Source organism: Microtus oregoni, unplaced genomic scaffold, assembly GCF_018167655.1.
Source record: "Microtus oregoni isolate MIOR12 unplaced genomic scaffold, Mior012 000001F_ref0000356, whole genome shotgun sequence".
Lineage (NCBI taxonomy): Eukaryota > Metazoa > Chordata > Mammalia > Rodentia > Cricetidae > Microtus > Microtus oregoni.
Window position 1 is genome coordinate 4,401,655 of NW_024543060.1, and position 13,120 is coordinate 4,414,774.

At 42.4% G+C, this 13,120-nt stretch overlaps 1 protein-coding gene across 2 annotated transcripts in view; it reads left to right on the forward strand.

Moving 5' to 3' along the window:
- The window catches only part of Kif13b (kinesin family member 13B), a 147,439-nt gene that overhangs the window by 40,645 nt on the left and 93,674 nt on the right, over window positions 1–13,120 (forward strand). For both annotated transcript variants that reach the window (XM_041664373.1, XM_041664382.1), the window contains exons 3-4: window positions 8,159–8,171; window positions 11,663–11,723. In XM_041664373.1, coding sequence (XP_041520307.1) covers window positions 8,159–8,171; window positions 11,663–11,723 — 74 coding nt within the window. The remainder of the gene's footprint in view (window positions 1–8,158; window positions 8,172–11,662; window positions 11,724–13,120) is intronic.

The following is a 13,120-nucleotide window of genomic DNA, read 5'->3' on the forward strand; positions in this document are numbered from 1 at the left end:
TTGTGTTGGAGACTGAGGTGCAGGATGGGTTGGGGGGTTGGGAGGGTTAGTTAATGTCACTTGGAAATGTTTTTCCTGGTCTGTAGAGAAGTTTAGTCACATTAGTCCATGTAAGGAGGAAAGCACACTAGACAGTTGGATACCACGAGACCTCAGAGAAGTAAAAGTCACAAGCTTTCTCTGCTTGGAGTCCAGAAAGTTCCAGTAATGTATGTATAAACCTTTGATGCTATTTGAATTTGTAGTTACTCAAATGACTATGCGTCACTCATTTTATGTATATGCTTCAAAAAGGCACCAGAAATTGATAAATATTCTTTGAACAAATTTATACCTTCTTATAATGAAGGCAGACAATGGCTATTTTAAAAAAAGATTTTATTTATGTATTTGTGAATATATATATATATACACACACACACACATACACACACACATACATATGCACATATGTGTAGGTGCCTGTGGAGGCCAGAGGAGGGCATCAGATCCCTCGGAGCTGGAGTTGCAGGCATTTGTGATTCACCTGGTGTGGGTACTGGGTTCTGACTCTTCATGGTTGAGCAACAAGTACTCTTGAGTTGTTTCTCCATCCCTGGACAATGAGTGTGTACCCCTTTTGCTGGCATGCGTGTTTTACAGATGTGAAAGGGCAGGTGATTTGTTAGGGATCAGTTGAGTTAATTAGTGATTGCAGTTTTAGATGTATGACAGTTTGAAATTATGGAGTTTTTAGATCAAGGTTTCCTTGTGTCCAAAGTCTTATCATTACAAAGTACACGAGCTGTGGTCACTGTCTTGGCTGTTGTTCTGCTCTGAGCCAGTGTGGTTTGTGTAGTTAAAAGATTTTGGTAGAAGGCTGTTGAACAGTTTTCTTCAAGGACTATGTGTCAGAGGTGGTGGCCTGAAGTTTTGAAGGCAGTCGGAGCCAGGAGGGGTTTGCCCATGCCCTTCAAACATGTCCTACCTGTTGCTTGTTTGTTTTTAGGGTCTTTCTTCTTTTTCTGGGATAACCTGGAGCATTTACCCTGACCCCTTAAATTTTTTTATTTTATTTTGTCTCTGTATCATGTCCTTCAGTTTAAAAGCTTTCCTGGTTTTTTTGACTGTGAACTCTGTATTTCTCATTTGCCTTATTGTTTCTGGGTGGCTTCGGGAAGGAGGGATGGTGGCGAAAGGTCTGCTCTGCAGAGAACACTGCGATGTGTTTAGAGGGTTGGATTAGGGATGTCTAAGGAATAGTTAGGACTAGGGGAACTTTAATCAAGGCGAGAATCAAATGAGTAAAGAGTTAGCCTTTCAGGGTCAAGGCTGACAAAGTGATATCCCAGAACAGGCAGTGTGTATGCTGTGTGGGTGAAGGAAAGCTGGGTACACTGAGTGTTGGCAGGGGCCAGGTTGCCAACAGAGTACAGGAGGCATTTACTGAGCAAGCAGCGTCTTGTATTGGCCTCTGATAAAAGAAGCAGCTCAATCTCTAGAGATTCACAGGCTCCTCAGATGACAGCAGGCAGACCTGCTGTCAAGAGACAGATGGCCAGAGTGCAGTGGAGTAGTTCGCGTCATTGGTGTGGTGTGGGCTCTCGTGGATGGATCCGCATTTCTGATTCACTTTTTTGCTCTGTGGGAAGGCTTAAGCAAGCAGAGAAGTCAGATGGTGGCAGCAGTGGCAGCATGGCCTTGTCTGGGTGTGGGAACATGGAATCGGAAAGTGCTGAGGTAGCCTGAGTGAAGGTCTGGTTGTCTGTGGGTGTGCTGAGGAGGCTTTGCAGACATCACTGACAGGGAGTTGCAGTGGATCTTACTGATGTTTACTGTTCATCATTACTGTAAATAAGAAGGGTTTTCCAGGGCTGGGAAGGTAGCTCAGTGGTACAATACTTTCCTAAGGTGCATGCATGTGACCCTGAGTTCAGTTCCCAGCATCACAGACATGCACGCACATGCACACTGTGGAGTTACACAGAGCTGAACAAGTAGCCCAGTGAAACATCTCCCTTCCATGTGTTATCCTAATCAGCTTTTCTCCTCTCCTTAGATAATCCATTGCTGGAAGCAGGGTGTTTGTACATTAAAGAGAAGTCCCTCTTCTTGTAGTAGGTCCTGTGGAGTTCCAGTAGTTTGGTTATTTTGCTGATGTTTTCAGGTGCTGAAGCTTCTTGCATCCCATTCTCAAAGCCATGTTTTATCAGTGATGCTCAATATTCTTCAGAGTTGAGTGGAATATTCCAGATGTTGAAGAAAAAGTGGGCTGGGATTGTAATGATATCCAGACTTCTTACAGAAACCCGCCTGTGAAGGTTGAGAAGCACCTGCGAAGTCATTTAGTACCGGATTTTAGTCCTGTCAGCTTTATTCTGTGTGTAGAAAAGAGGTTGGGGGCGGGGTGACCAGTGAGAACTCACTGTCATCATATTGTGTTTGGTTGCTGGTACTGCCAGTTGAGTCCAAAAGAGGAAGCAGCATCATTACTCTGGGTGGCTGGATTAAAGCGAGCTCTTTGTTTTCTTTCTTTGTTTCTTCAGATAGGCTCTCTTAAGGGACTGGCCTCTAATTGACCTTAATCCTGCCTCCACCTTCTGTGCTCTGGGAACTAAAGCACGGTACAGGCCTGCTTTGTGCAGTGATAGGGCGGAATCCCAGGTGTCATGTATGCTAGACAGGCATTCTACAGGCTGAGTTGCATCCCAGCCTCAAGCTCCTTGTGATGTGTATGTGCTTTTTAGAGTGTCAGAGTGGGATCATGTAATCAGAGATTCTGTATATTTTAATTATCATTTCAGCAGTTTAAATCTTTAGAATTGAAAGATGATTGTGGACAGAATGGTGGTATGGCCTTTAACCTCAGCCACCAAGAGGCAGAGACAGGAGGATTTCTGTGAGTTCCTGGCCAGTCTGGCCTATATATCAAGTCCAAGCCAGCCAGCCAACCAGGACTATATAGTCAGTCAGTCGTTCCCCTCCCCACACCCCCAAAACAGTGAAGGACAGAAGAGGTGGTGGTGTTTAGATTTTATTGGTTGACAGTGGTAATTGGTTGATTTATAATTCATTCTGACATGTTTATGTTCTTTTTTTTTTTAATTTAATTTTTTGAGACAGGGTTTCTCTGTGTAGCTCTGGCTGTCCTGAAACTTACTCTGTAGACCAGGCTGGCCTCAAACTCAGAAATCCACCTGACTCTGCCTTCCAAGTGGAGTGTGTCACCACTGCCTGGCTTTGTTTATGTCTTAAATATATGTAATATTTTTGAATTACTTTTAGATCATATATTAATTTTATTTTTGTCATTGTCAAAGGTATTAATGAGAGATTCCCAAAGATTATCAGTGTACATAAAAATCATCATTGAATGTCTTCATATTTATCAGTCTGGAGATTAGGAATGTAATTTGATTAGTTTTTATGGCATGATTTATTATTTGAGTGAGAAGTGAGCACAGGCCCCTTAACAAGATCAGTAGGAAAGAGTAAGAGAATAGTTTATCACAGATGCCAGTTTCTTTCTGAAATACCCAGCCTTTACACGTAGAGTTCAGGCATTGCTGGCAATGGAACCCAGAGCCTTGCACATGCTAGACAGGAGCCCCCACCGCAGCCACATCATGTTTTCCACAGTGATCTCTTCCAAAACAGCAGCACCTTCCATGTTGATCCACCTGGATCATTAGCATTTTCATCTCCAGTGTTGTGGCTGTCTGTTCACCACTTGGGAGACATTAGTCACTGCAGACAAGACTTACATTTGGATGCCAAAGTTCATGGTTGGAAGTGTGATGAGATAGAGAGGTTCTGCATAGTCTCAAAGCCTCTTCCTGCTAGCTGACTATCAAGGACAAAAGGAAGCCTGGTAACCTTAGAGTGTGGAGAGTGTCACACCCTAGCCAGCAAGCAGAGTAAGCTCTGGACATCTCATGTCTCCTGGTGGCATGCATGCACAGAGTCATCTGCTGCTTGTGTTGACACTTTCAAGCACACAGGCTGAGCTGAGTCATGAGGGAGCACTAGGCAGCTAGTCTGAGGGACGATTTGCAGACAAAGTGGCCAGTGTTTCCGGGTGTCCATCACAGCCAACATCATGACAACATATAGCCCACAGTCCTGGACCAGAAAAAGTACACCAGTGACAAAAGTTGGCAAAATGTTAGTAGGACTGGCTGTAAACTTAATAGGTTGGTTGTATGTTGATAGATCTGTCCTGGCTTTGGTCACTTAACTGGGGTTCTGTAAGTCATTAGCTTGTAGGAAAGCTTGAGCAAGTCTGGGTGGAAATTCCTTGTACTATTTTTGTAAGTTTGAAAGTACTTAGGCGCACGCCGCCGGGCGGTGGTGGCGCACGCCTTTAATCCCAGCACTTGGGAGGCAGAGGCAGGCGGATCTCTGTGAGTTCGAGGCCAGCCTGGTCTACAAGAGCTAGTTCCAGGACAGGAACCAAAAGCTACGGAGAAACCCTGTCTCGAAAAATCAAAAAAAAAAAAAAAAAAAAAAAAAAAAGAAGCTTCTTTTGGGCTGGAGAGATGGCTCAGTGGTTAAGAGCATTGCCTGCTCTTCCAAAGGTCCTGAGTTCAATTCCCGGCAACCACATGGTGACTCACAATCATCTGTGATGAGGTCTGGTGCCCTCTTCTGACTTGCAGGCATACACACAGACAGAATACTGTATACATAATAAATAAATAAATATTTAAAAAAAAAAAAAATGAAGTTAAGCAACAAGAAAATTAATTCAGCAGAGCTGGGAAGTGAAGACTGTGGCTGACATGCTTTGTGCCTGCCCTTTGGATGGGTCAGGAACTGGCTGCATTTCTTTGCTTCAAGAGTATCTGTAGTGATGAGGCTTGCCGTGGTTTCTGGGTAAGGGATCCTGGGATCCATGAGCCGTGGCTGTATGGGATTTCAGCTCCCTGTTGACAAGGTCTCATTAATTAATCTACTTCTTTTTGTAAGGAGCTGTAATTATGTATTGAGGTGTCCTGTGACCAGCAGGTTACCCGAGCTTTGTTGTTTGGCTCCCAGGCTTGGTAGCTGGAAATGTACCCCTGTAATTGACTTGCTGGTTTGTTTCTGTTTTTATTGGGCTGCTTTGAATTCAGCTGAGTTCGTCGGTTCTTCTGCAGTGAGTCATATGTTCAGTTTGATATTTATTGGTAGCCTCTTAGGAAGAGCTGATTTTAAAAGTTTTTAAAATTTTGTTTTATTTAGGCTTGAAATATGCTAGATGTATGTTTTTGTTTTTAGAAAAGGCAAGAATTTTCATATACTTATTAAATAGTAAAATGCTGACGTAAGTCCCACCTGGGAGCCCTATGGTATGTCTTAGGTTTCTTTTTCTGTGTTGAAAACCATGACCAGAAGCAACTTGGGAAGGAAAGAGTTTATTTTATTTGTCGTCCATCTCTGAGGGAAGCCAGGGCAGAAACTCAAGGCAGGAAGCTGGAGGCAGAAACTGAAGCAGGCCATGGAGGAGTGCTGCTTACTTTCCTGGCTGGCTTCTCGTGGTTTGCTCAGCCTACTTTCTTATACAACTCAGGATCCATCTGCCCAGGGGAAGTACTGCCCACAGTGGCCTTGGCCCTTCCACATCAATTGTTAATCAAGAAAATTACCGCACAGACTTGGCTACAGGCCACCTGATAGAGACATTTTTCAATTGAGGGTCCTTTTCCCAATTAACTCTAGCTTGTGTCAAGTTATCAAAATACCAACCAGATTATAGGTAACAGAATGGAGGGAATGAACTCATTGGTAGGTGCCACTATTCACAAGAGTGTTGGTTAATGTGTGGCTCATGGGTTCTAAACTCTGAGTTATTTGAATTAGCATGGGAGGAAGATGGTGGACTCGGGGGTGTTTGAAGACCTAGGACTACTTTAGCTGGTCCTTTAACTTTTCTAATTCTTAAATTTCTCATCTGTAAGTTTGGACTCATTAGTGCATCTGTGATGTGTTCTTGGCCTGTAGACACCTCAGATGCATGACTGCATTTTTAACCAATCTGACCACAGCTGAGAATTGGCTTTGCCTACAAAAATCTGTAACAATGGTAGCACTTGTCATTAACCTGTGTTATAGATTCCAAGGTTTTAAAATGGTTTTTTACATTTATTATGTGCTCGTGAGTGTACCTGTGTATTATGCATATGTGTGGTAGTCAAAGGACATCTTGTGGGAGTTGGTCCTCTTCTTCCACCCTATAGATTCTAGGGATCAAACTCAGGAAATCATCAGCTTGGCAGCAAGCGCCTTTACCCTCTGAGCCATCTCACCAGCCTAGGGCTTTTTGTCAGGAAGGTTTCCCATATCTTTTTAGTCCAGAAAGAAAAAACATATTTTCTTTAACATCTTAACTCTGTTGGGTGTTTTATCCCAATCTACCAGATACTTGTCACCATTTCCTAGACATTTATTGTCTTCATTTCAAGTCATTTGGTACAAATAAATGTCAGATTTCTTTTAGAAGAGAATCATAGGAGACAAAGGGACAAGAAACTTGTGGACAACGAGCGGGGGCATTTGTATGTAGTATTTTTCCAAACTTAGGCTGGATGTTTTGGTTCTCTAAGAAGGACCAGGTATCACTATTCTTGTTTCACTCCAAAATCAGGAGGACTTTCCTTAAGTCAGGAGAGGTTCCTGTCTTTAGTGACAGCACTATTTTGGGCCTAAGGCAGGAGTGCTACAAATTCGAGGTCAACTGGCTCCACACAGTAAGTTCAAGGCTAGCTTGGGGAGACATAGTGAGGACTCATCTTAAAACAAACAAAAAACAGACAAATGCACTTGTTTCATCCTTAAATTAGTTTGAGTTTGCTGTGTGAACCTAAGTGAGCATGGCTGCTATTTGGAATTCTGCCCTTGAGTGTCAGGGAAGAAGGCACGCCTGCCTTCAGTAGGTCCAGGGAAAAAGAAGTATAATTGTGTTTTTATGTCTGTGACAAGGGAGCACATGAAAGCAGCCCAGTTCAGGGGTGACCATTGGTGATCTGGGGTGAAGGGTCTGTGGGAGTTCTTCATGGGATCTCAGGCCTTAGTTATTTTTTTTTTTCCTGACAGTTTCAGACAGAGGGCTGGAGGGGAGGTTGAAGTGCCCGGGCAAGTGAAGAGGGTGTGTACTGAGCAGCCCAGTGAATAGGAGCTCACTGGCAATCAATTAATTGTTCCTTTAAATGCAATTTTTTTCCTGAGCCAGAGCAGAAGTCCTTCTGGATAGAAAAATCTGGATAGGTAAGAGCATAAGCTACCGCTGTATAAAAGCTCAGGAAAGTTCTAGAAGGGAAATCAGACGACAGGTGGTTTTTGTTGGAGGGGATGGTGGTTAACAGATAATTTGCTTGCATGTATATCTGTACACTGCATGTTGTACCTGGTGCCAGGAGGCCAAAAGAGGGTATTGCACTGTATGGAACTGGAGCTGCCGTGGGGGTACAGGGAAATGAATCCCAGTCTCTGGAAGAGCAGCCAGTGTTTTTAAACACTGAACCATCTCTCCAGCCTGAGACAGGATTAATTAATGAAGCCCAGGCTGGTCACAGACCTATATACAGTCCTCTTACTTAACCCACTTTCACTCTGTCTGGGGTCACAGAGAGGTAGGTGCCACTGCACCTGGCTCAGAAGTCAAGCTTTTGAAAGAATTATTTATAAGGCATATACAGGATGAGCAAAAGCAAAGAAGCAGAACCATTAGGACTTTAAGACTCTCCCTAAAGGTTTCCCCAGTGTTCAGATCCTTCCTGCTGGAGAGAGACACGGTAGTTGTAATCTATTCCCTCCCATCATTGGTATTAACTTACCTTTCATTTACTAGTTTCAAAAATAATATTTTTTCTCTCTTTTCTTTTTTATCCTCTTTCCCTTTACCTTCCCTCTCCACCTTGTCACCCCCTTCCCCTTTGAGACAGAATCTTCTGTAGCCTAGACTGCTCTTGAACTTGCTATGTAGCTCAGACTGACCTTAAACTCCTGATCCTCCTGCCTCCAGCATCTCTGCTCATAGGTTATAGGTGTGTGTGCCTGGCTACTGTTTTGTTTTCTTATTGCAAATTTGCATGCATTTATTTTCTTTTACTGTCCAACAAGAGTTTTCTAAACATGCTTCTTTGCTAACACTTGTCCCCTTTCTTTCATGTCCATGGCGACACCATTCTCTGGAACTCAGGAGCCAGCCGAAGGTAAGAGTTCTTCATATGGTGCCTGTAGAAATTCCTGTGTATATCCCTGAAGTATTCAAAACAGAAAACTCCTTCTCCTTGCTAGTTTATAAAAGCAGTATAAGCCTTTGGCTGTCTCATGATTCCAAAGCTGCTTATTGGCCCAGACAGGACTGGAGGGCTATGGAGAACAGTGACTTTGGCCAGCTCTTCCCAGTCTCCTAGCAACCCAACACAGATTTCTTGTGTGCCATAGATTAGCATGAAACTGATTTTTCCACAATGTGCTCACTCTGAGCCAATCCAATTCATATTGCTTCTAGGCAGTGGGGTGCTTTGCCAGACCTGTGGAGTCCTGATGGGACCCTCATTTTGGACTTTAGATTCCTCTAGGGTCTGTGTTTGTATCTCACATTGGAGCCAAGTCTGAGACCGCCCTTAAGTTTTCTTAATTACATTTTAAAGTTAATTGTGTGTGTGTGTGTGTGTTTTGCACACCCACAGCACATGTGTAGAGGTCAGAGGACAACTTTCAGGCATTGGTTCTTTTCTTATACCTTGTGGGCACCAGGGATTGAACTCAGGCTTGATGGCAGACCCCTTTTTCCCACTGAGCCAACTTTTGTGTGGGAGTGTTGACTTCTTTTGTCTTCCAAGGGTCTTTAATTTTTGAAAAATATTTGTTTATTTTATTTTATGTGTCTGAGTGTTTTGCCTTCATGCATGTATGTGTACCTTGTGCATGTCTGGTGCTCATGGAATTGAGAAGAGGATATAGGGCCCCCTGGGACTGAAGTTACAGATGATTATAAGCTACCATGTAGGTGCTAGAAACCCTGTCCTCTGCAAGAGCAGCAAATGCTCTTAAGCACTGAGCCCCCGTGGGTCTTATTCTTATATGTCCTCTTAAGTCAGCATGGAGCTTTTAACTGGACAGTTCTCTGAAGTGACTTAGAACTTCCAGGAAATTCCATTGGTCTACATTCTTGGACTTGTTTTTGTTTTACAGCCTGTGGTTGAGCTGTAACTCTACACTGTTACTGTTGCTAAAATATGTGTAGACATGCCTTTTGGGATCCCCAATGACCTTTTAACAGTGCATGGATATGACACTGGTCTCCTTATATGTCTGAACTTTTTCTCTGTGAAGAAGGTGCTGGGTTAATTTTGCTTTTTATTGGAACAGAATCTGGAGACCAGTAAAGATATGAGGAAATAAAAACTTGCTATGTTTATTTAGTGAACTGTTCTCACTGCTTAGAGAAATGTATTACAAGACAAAAAGTCTAAAAGGAGGGGCTGGAGAGATGGCTCAGCGATTAAGAACATTGATTGTTCTTCCAGAGGTTCTGAGTTCAATTCCCAGCAACCACATGGTGGCTCACAGCCACCTATAATAAGATCTGGTGCCAACTTCTGGCCTGCAGAGACACATGCAGGCAAAACATTGTATATATAATAAATAAATACTTAAAAAAAAGTCTAAAAGGGGAAAAGCCCACATTTTTAACAGATTGCTTCCTCTGGGATAGAGGTGTGGTTGGTAAATGGGAGACCTTCATTTATTTATTTTAAAATTTATTAATTTATTTTGTATGCACACTCTCGCATGCTTACCCTGCCATGTGCATGCGATGTCAAGCACTTAGGGGGTCAAAGGACAACTTTTGGGAATCAGATTTTTTTTTTCACCAGTTGAGCCCTAAGAAATCAAACTCAGGTCATCAGGCTTAGTGACAAGCACCTTTAACCTCTGAACCATCTCACAAGCTCTATTTTTATTTTATATTTTTCTGTGGAATTTGTTAGCATGACTATGTGTTTCTTTTCTGTTTATTGGAAACATTTTGGATTTAAAGAGCTAATGTTTATTTAGAAAGGAAACAAGGGAGGACAGTGGGGAAGGGGACAAATTAAAATGGCCTATTCATGAAATGACATAAATGCCAAAAGGAAGCCCACTGCTTTGTATGCCCACCTAAATAAGTGTAATAATAATAATAATAATAATAATAATAATAATAATAATAAAAGGAATGGAGCCAGGTGTGGGGTGCTACAAACCTTCAATCCCAGAAGCTGGAAGGCAAAGGCAGGTGCGGATCTCTGGAAGCTTGAGGTCAATCTGGTCTCAAACAAACAAATCATTAAAGTTCAAACTCAAAAAATAGTATAATATAGTATTTGCCGCTTATAGTGGAAAACCCTAAAAGCATGAAAACCACTCAGATGGAAGGCCTGCTCTGTGTCATACATAACTTTCAGCTTTAACATCCACAAATTAGTACAATTAATCTGCTCGATTGTTGGGGCTCAAACCTGGGACTTTGTATGTGTTAGACAAGTGCTGTACCACTAAGCTACAACCAAGCCCATTCCTAACTATTCAACATAGTGAACATATTGGGGTTTTTTGGTTTTGTTATTTTGTTGTTGTTGTTGTTTTGTTTTGCAAGACAGGGTTTCTCTGTAGCTTTGGAGCCTGTCCTGGAACTAGCTTTTGTAGACCAGGTTGGCCCTCGAACTCATAGAGATCTGCCTGCCTCTGCTTCTTAAGTACTGGGATTAAAGGTGTGCGTCACCACCGCCCGGCCAACATATTGTTTTATAAGGGAGCAAAGCATTTCATTAGCAAGAGAAACAAACATAGTCTCTGGAAGGCACTGTTCACTGTACAATGTTTGACAAAGTGGGCAGGCTCTAAAACAGTAAGAAGCTAATAGCTACATAAAAACTGTTATCAAGACATACTTGACAGTTTTTGTTTGTATAAAATACTCATTAATTTGTATCTGCAAGTGGAGCATGCACTAAATCTAGTGTGATTATCACTGAGTTTATGAAGTTTTGGGCTAAAAGGTATTTGTAGTAATTTACAAAATTGCTAAAACTGAAAAGGGAGCCACTCAGTGTTTTTGGTAAATAAGAATACTCCTTATTAGTTTTCAGTCCTCTAAACAAGAGTCCCAAACTTCTTGAAGTTTGCTTTCTTTGACTTAAGTTGTGCTAGGTAAGTGCTGGTAAACTTGGGTAGATACTTTAAGTGAAAGAGGAGAGAGAGAATGACTAAGAGTGTTAATTAATTGTTGTAAGACCCTGCTTTAGAAAACCACCTCACCAAGAAGTAAAAGCAAACTTCCTTTTCATAGCTGCACACACATAGTTGCTGTCGTGCATTTTGTCTCACAGGCTTCTCTGACAATTGGAGATGTCTTCCATGTAAGGGGATCACTGTGTTGTCACTGTGGGATTATATGCATCACTAACCCCTACTCTCTGACCTCAAGTGTCAGTATTTATCTGAGGGATTGGGCAGCTGAAACATGATCACAATGTAGCCAGGCTGCCCTGAAACTTGGCTTTTCTCTTGCCTTAGTCTCTCACGTGATGGGATTACAGGTTTGTGCCATAAGGCCTGACTAGTAAGTTATAATAATACTATGTATTATTATAATGGCAATTGTGATGTTAAAGTTTTGTTCTTAATGCACTTTATGTTCCCTCTGCAACAGATATTTGCATATGATCACTGTTTCTGGTCCATGGATGAATCCGTCCGAGAGAAGTATGCAGGTAACTAAGCACACTGTTCTGTGCAGTTAGTAACGTGGAAGCATCTTGTGTGTTTTCCACCCACTGCCATGGTATCATTTGGTGTAAATTTTAATCACTGTCCAGGCAACTGCTTCCAGCATTTTGTGCTGTCTAGGGACCAGGAGGCTTCAGTGAGATGTTTTTATGTGAGATGATAAATACTGTGACTGTGGGATCTCATGAGGTCTTCTAATGGAACCAGGAGCCTCATTACAGGCATGCAGACCCTTATGATGTCTGTGATGTGCTGTAGAGGGACCTGGTATAAGTAGAGAGAAGCCCCACACGGGAGCCCAATTTCTAGTCCTTAAAACCTCTGTGGTGCTCACTAATTCTTCAGGCCTGCCAAAGCGTCTGTCTTCTCTCTGTACCACAACTCCTCTCAGTTTCCTCTTGCCCTATTCTACTACTCCCCAAAGAGAACTGTCTCAGCCCCAGTTCTCAACAAGTTTAGGATTGTGTGACAGCCCTCTGTTCCTTGCATCCCTGACTGTCAAGGTCACGTGTTTCTAAGCAGTATCTTTTACACACTGAACATAATATTTTATTGCTTCTGATATGGTTAACAAAAAAACATTTAAGGTTCCTTTGTCTCCCTGGCCTAAGTGGTGTCTCCATGATCACCCAAATTCAGAAGTGTGATAACTGAGCTGGTAAATTAATAGAATGTGAGGCAGATGGAACACTTTGCTAGGCACAGCAACATTTGGTTCTTCTAATTTTTTTTATGTGTATGATTGTTTTGCCTGCATGTGTGTGTGCCACGTATATGCCTGATCCCCATGGAAGCTAGCTAGAAGAGGATGTTGGATCCTTGGAACTAGAGTTATAGATGGTTTTGAGCTGCCGTGTGGATACTGAGAATTGAACCCAAGTCCTCTGCAAGAACAGCAAGTGCTCTTAACTTATGAACAATCTCCTCAGCCCCTATTTCCAGGGTATCACTCTCTGTTCTAACTATTGTGAATTGTAAGTTGTGTAGCCTGAAATTTTCATGAGAAAAGGAAAGAAAGGAGTTGATGTGCACGATTTTCTGAACTCTAGTACATTTTGAGTGAAAGGATGGTATGTAGTTGAACTCAGGCATATCTAGGTCCTAAGTTTAAGTTTTGGATGTTTAGGGCCAGTGAGACAGTTCAGATGGTAAAGGTGATTGTACCAAGTCTGATGATCTGCGTTCAGTCCTAGGACCCACATGGTGGAAGGGGAGAGCCACCTGCTAACGGTTGTCCTCTGATCTCCACACACTTGGCAACACATACAATAAACAGAGATTGTTGAATCTTAATTGTGGACAGTAAAATAAGCAGCTCCTGAGCTCTCTGTATTGCATGGCTTGATTTGGGTGGCCTTATTCACGCATGTGTTACAGGGAA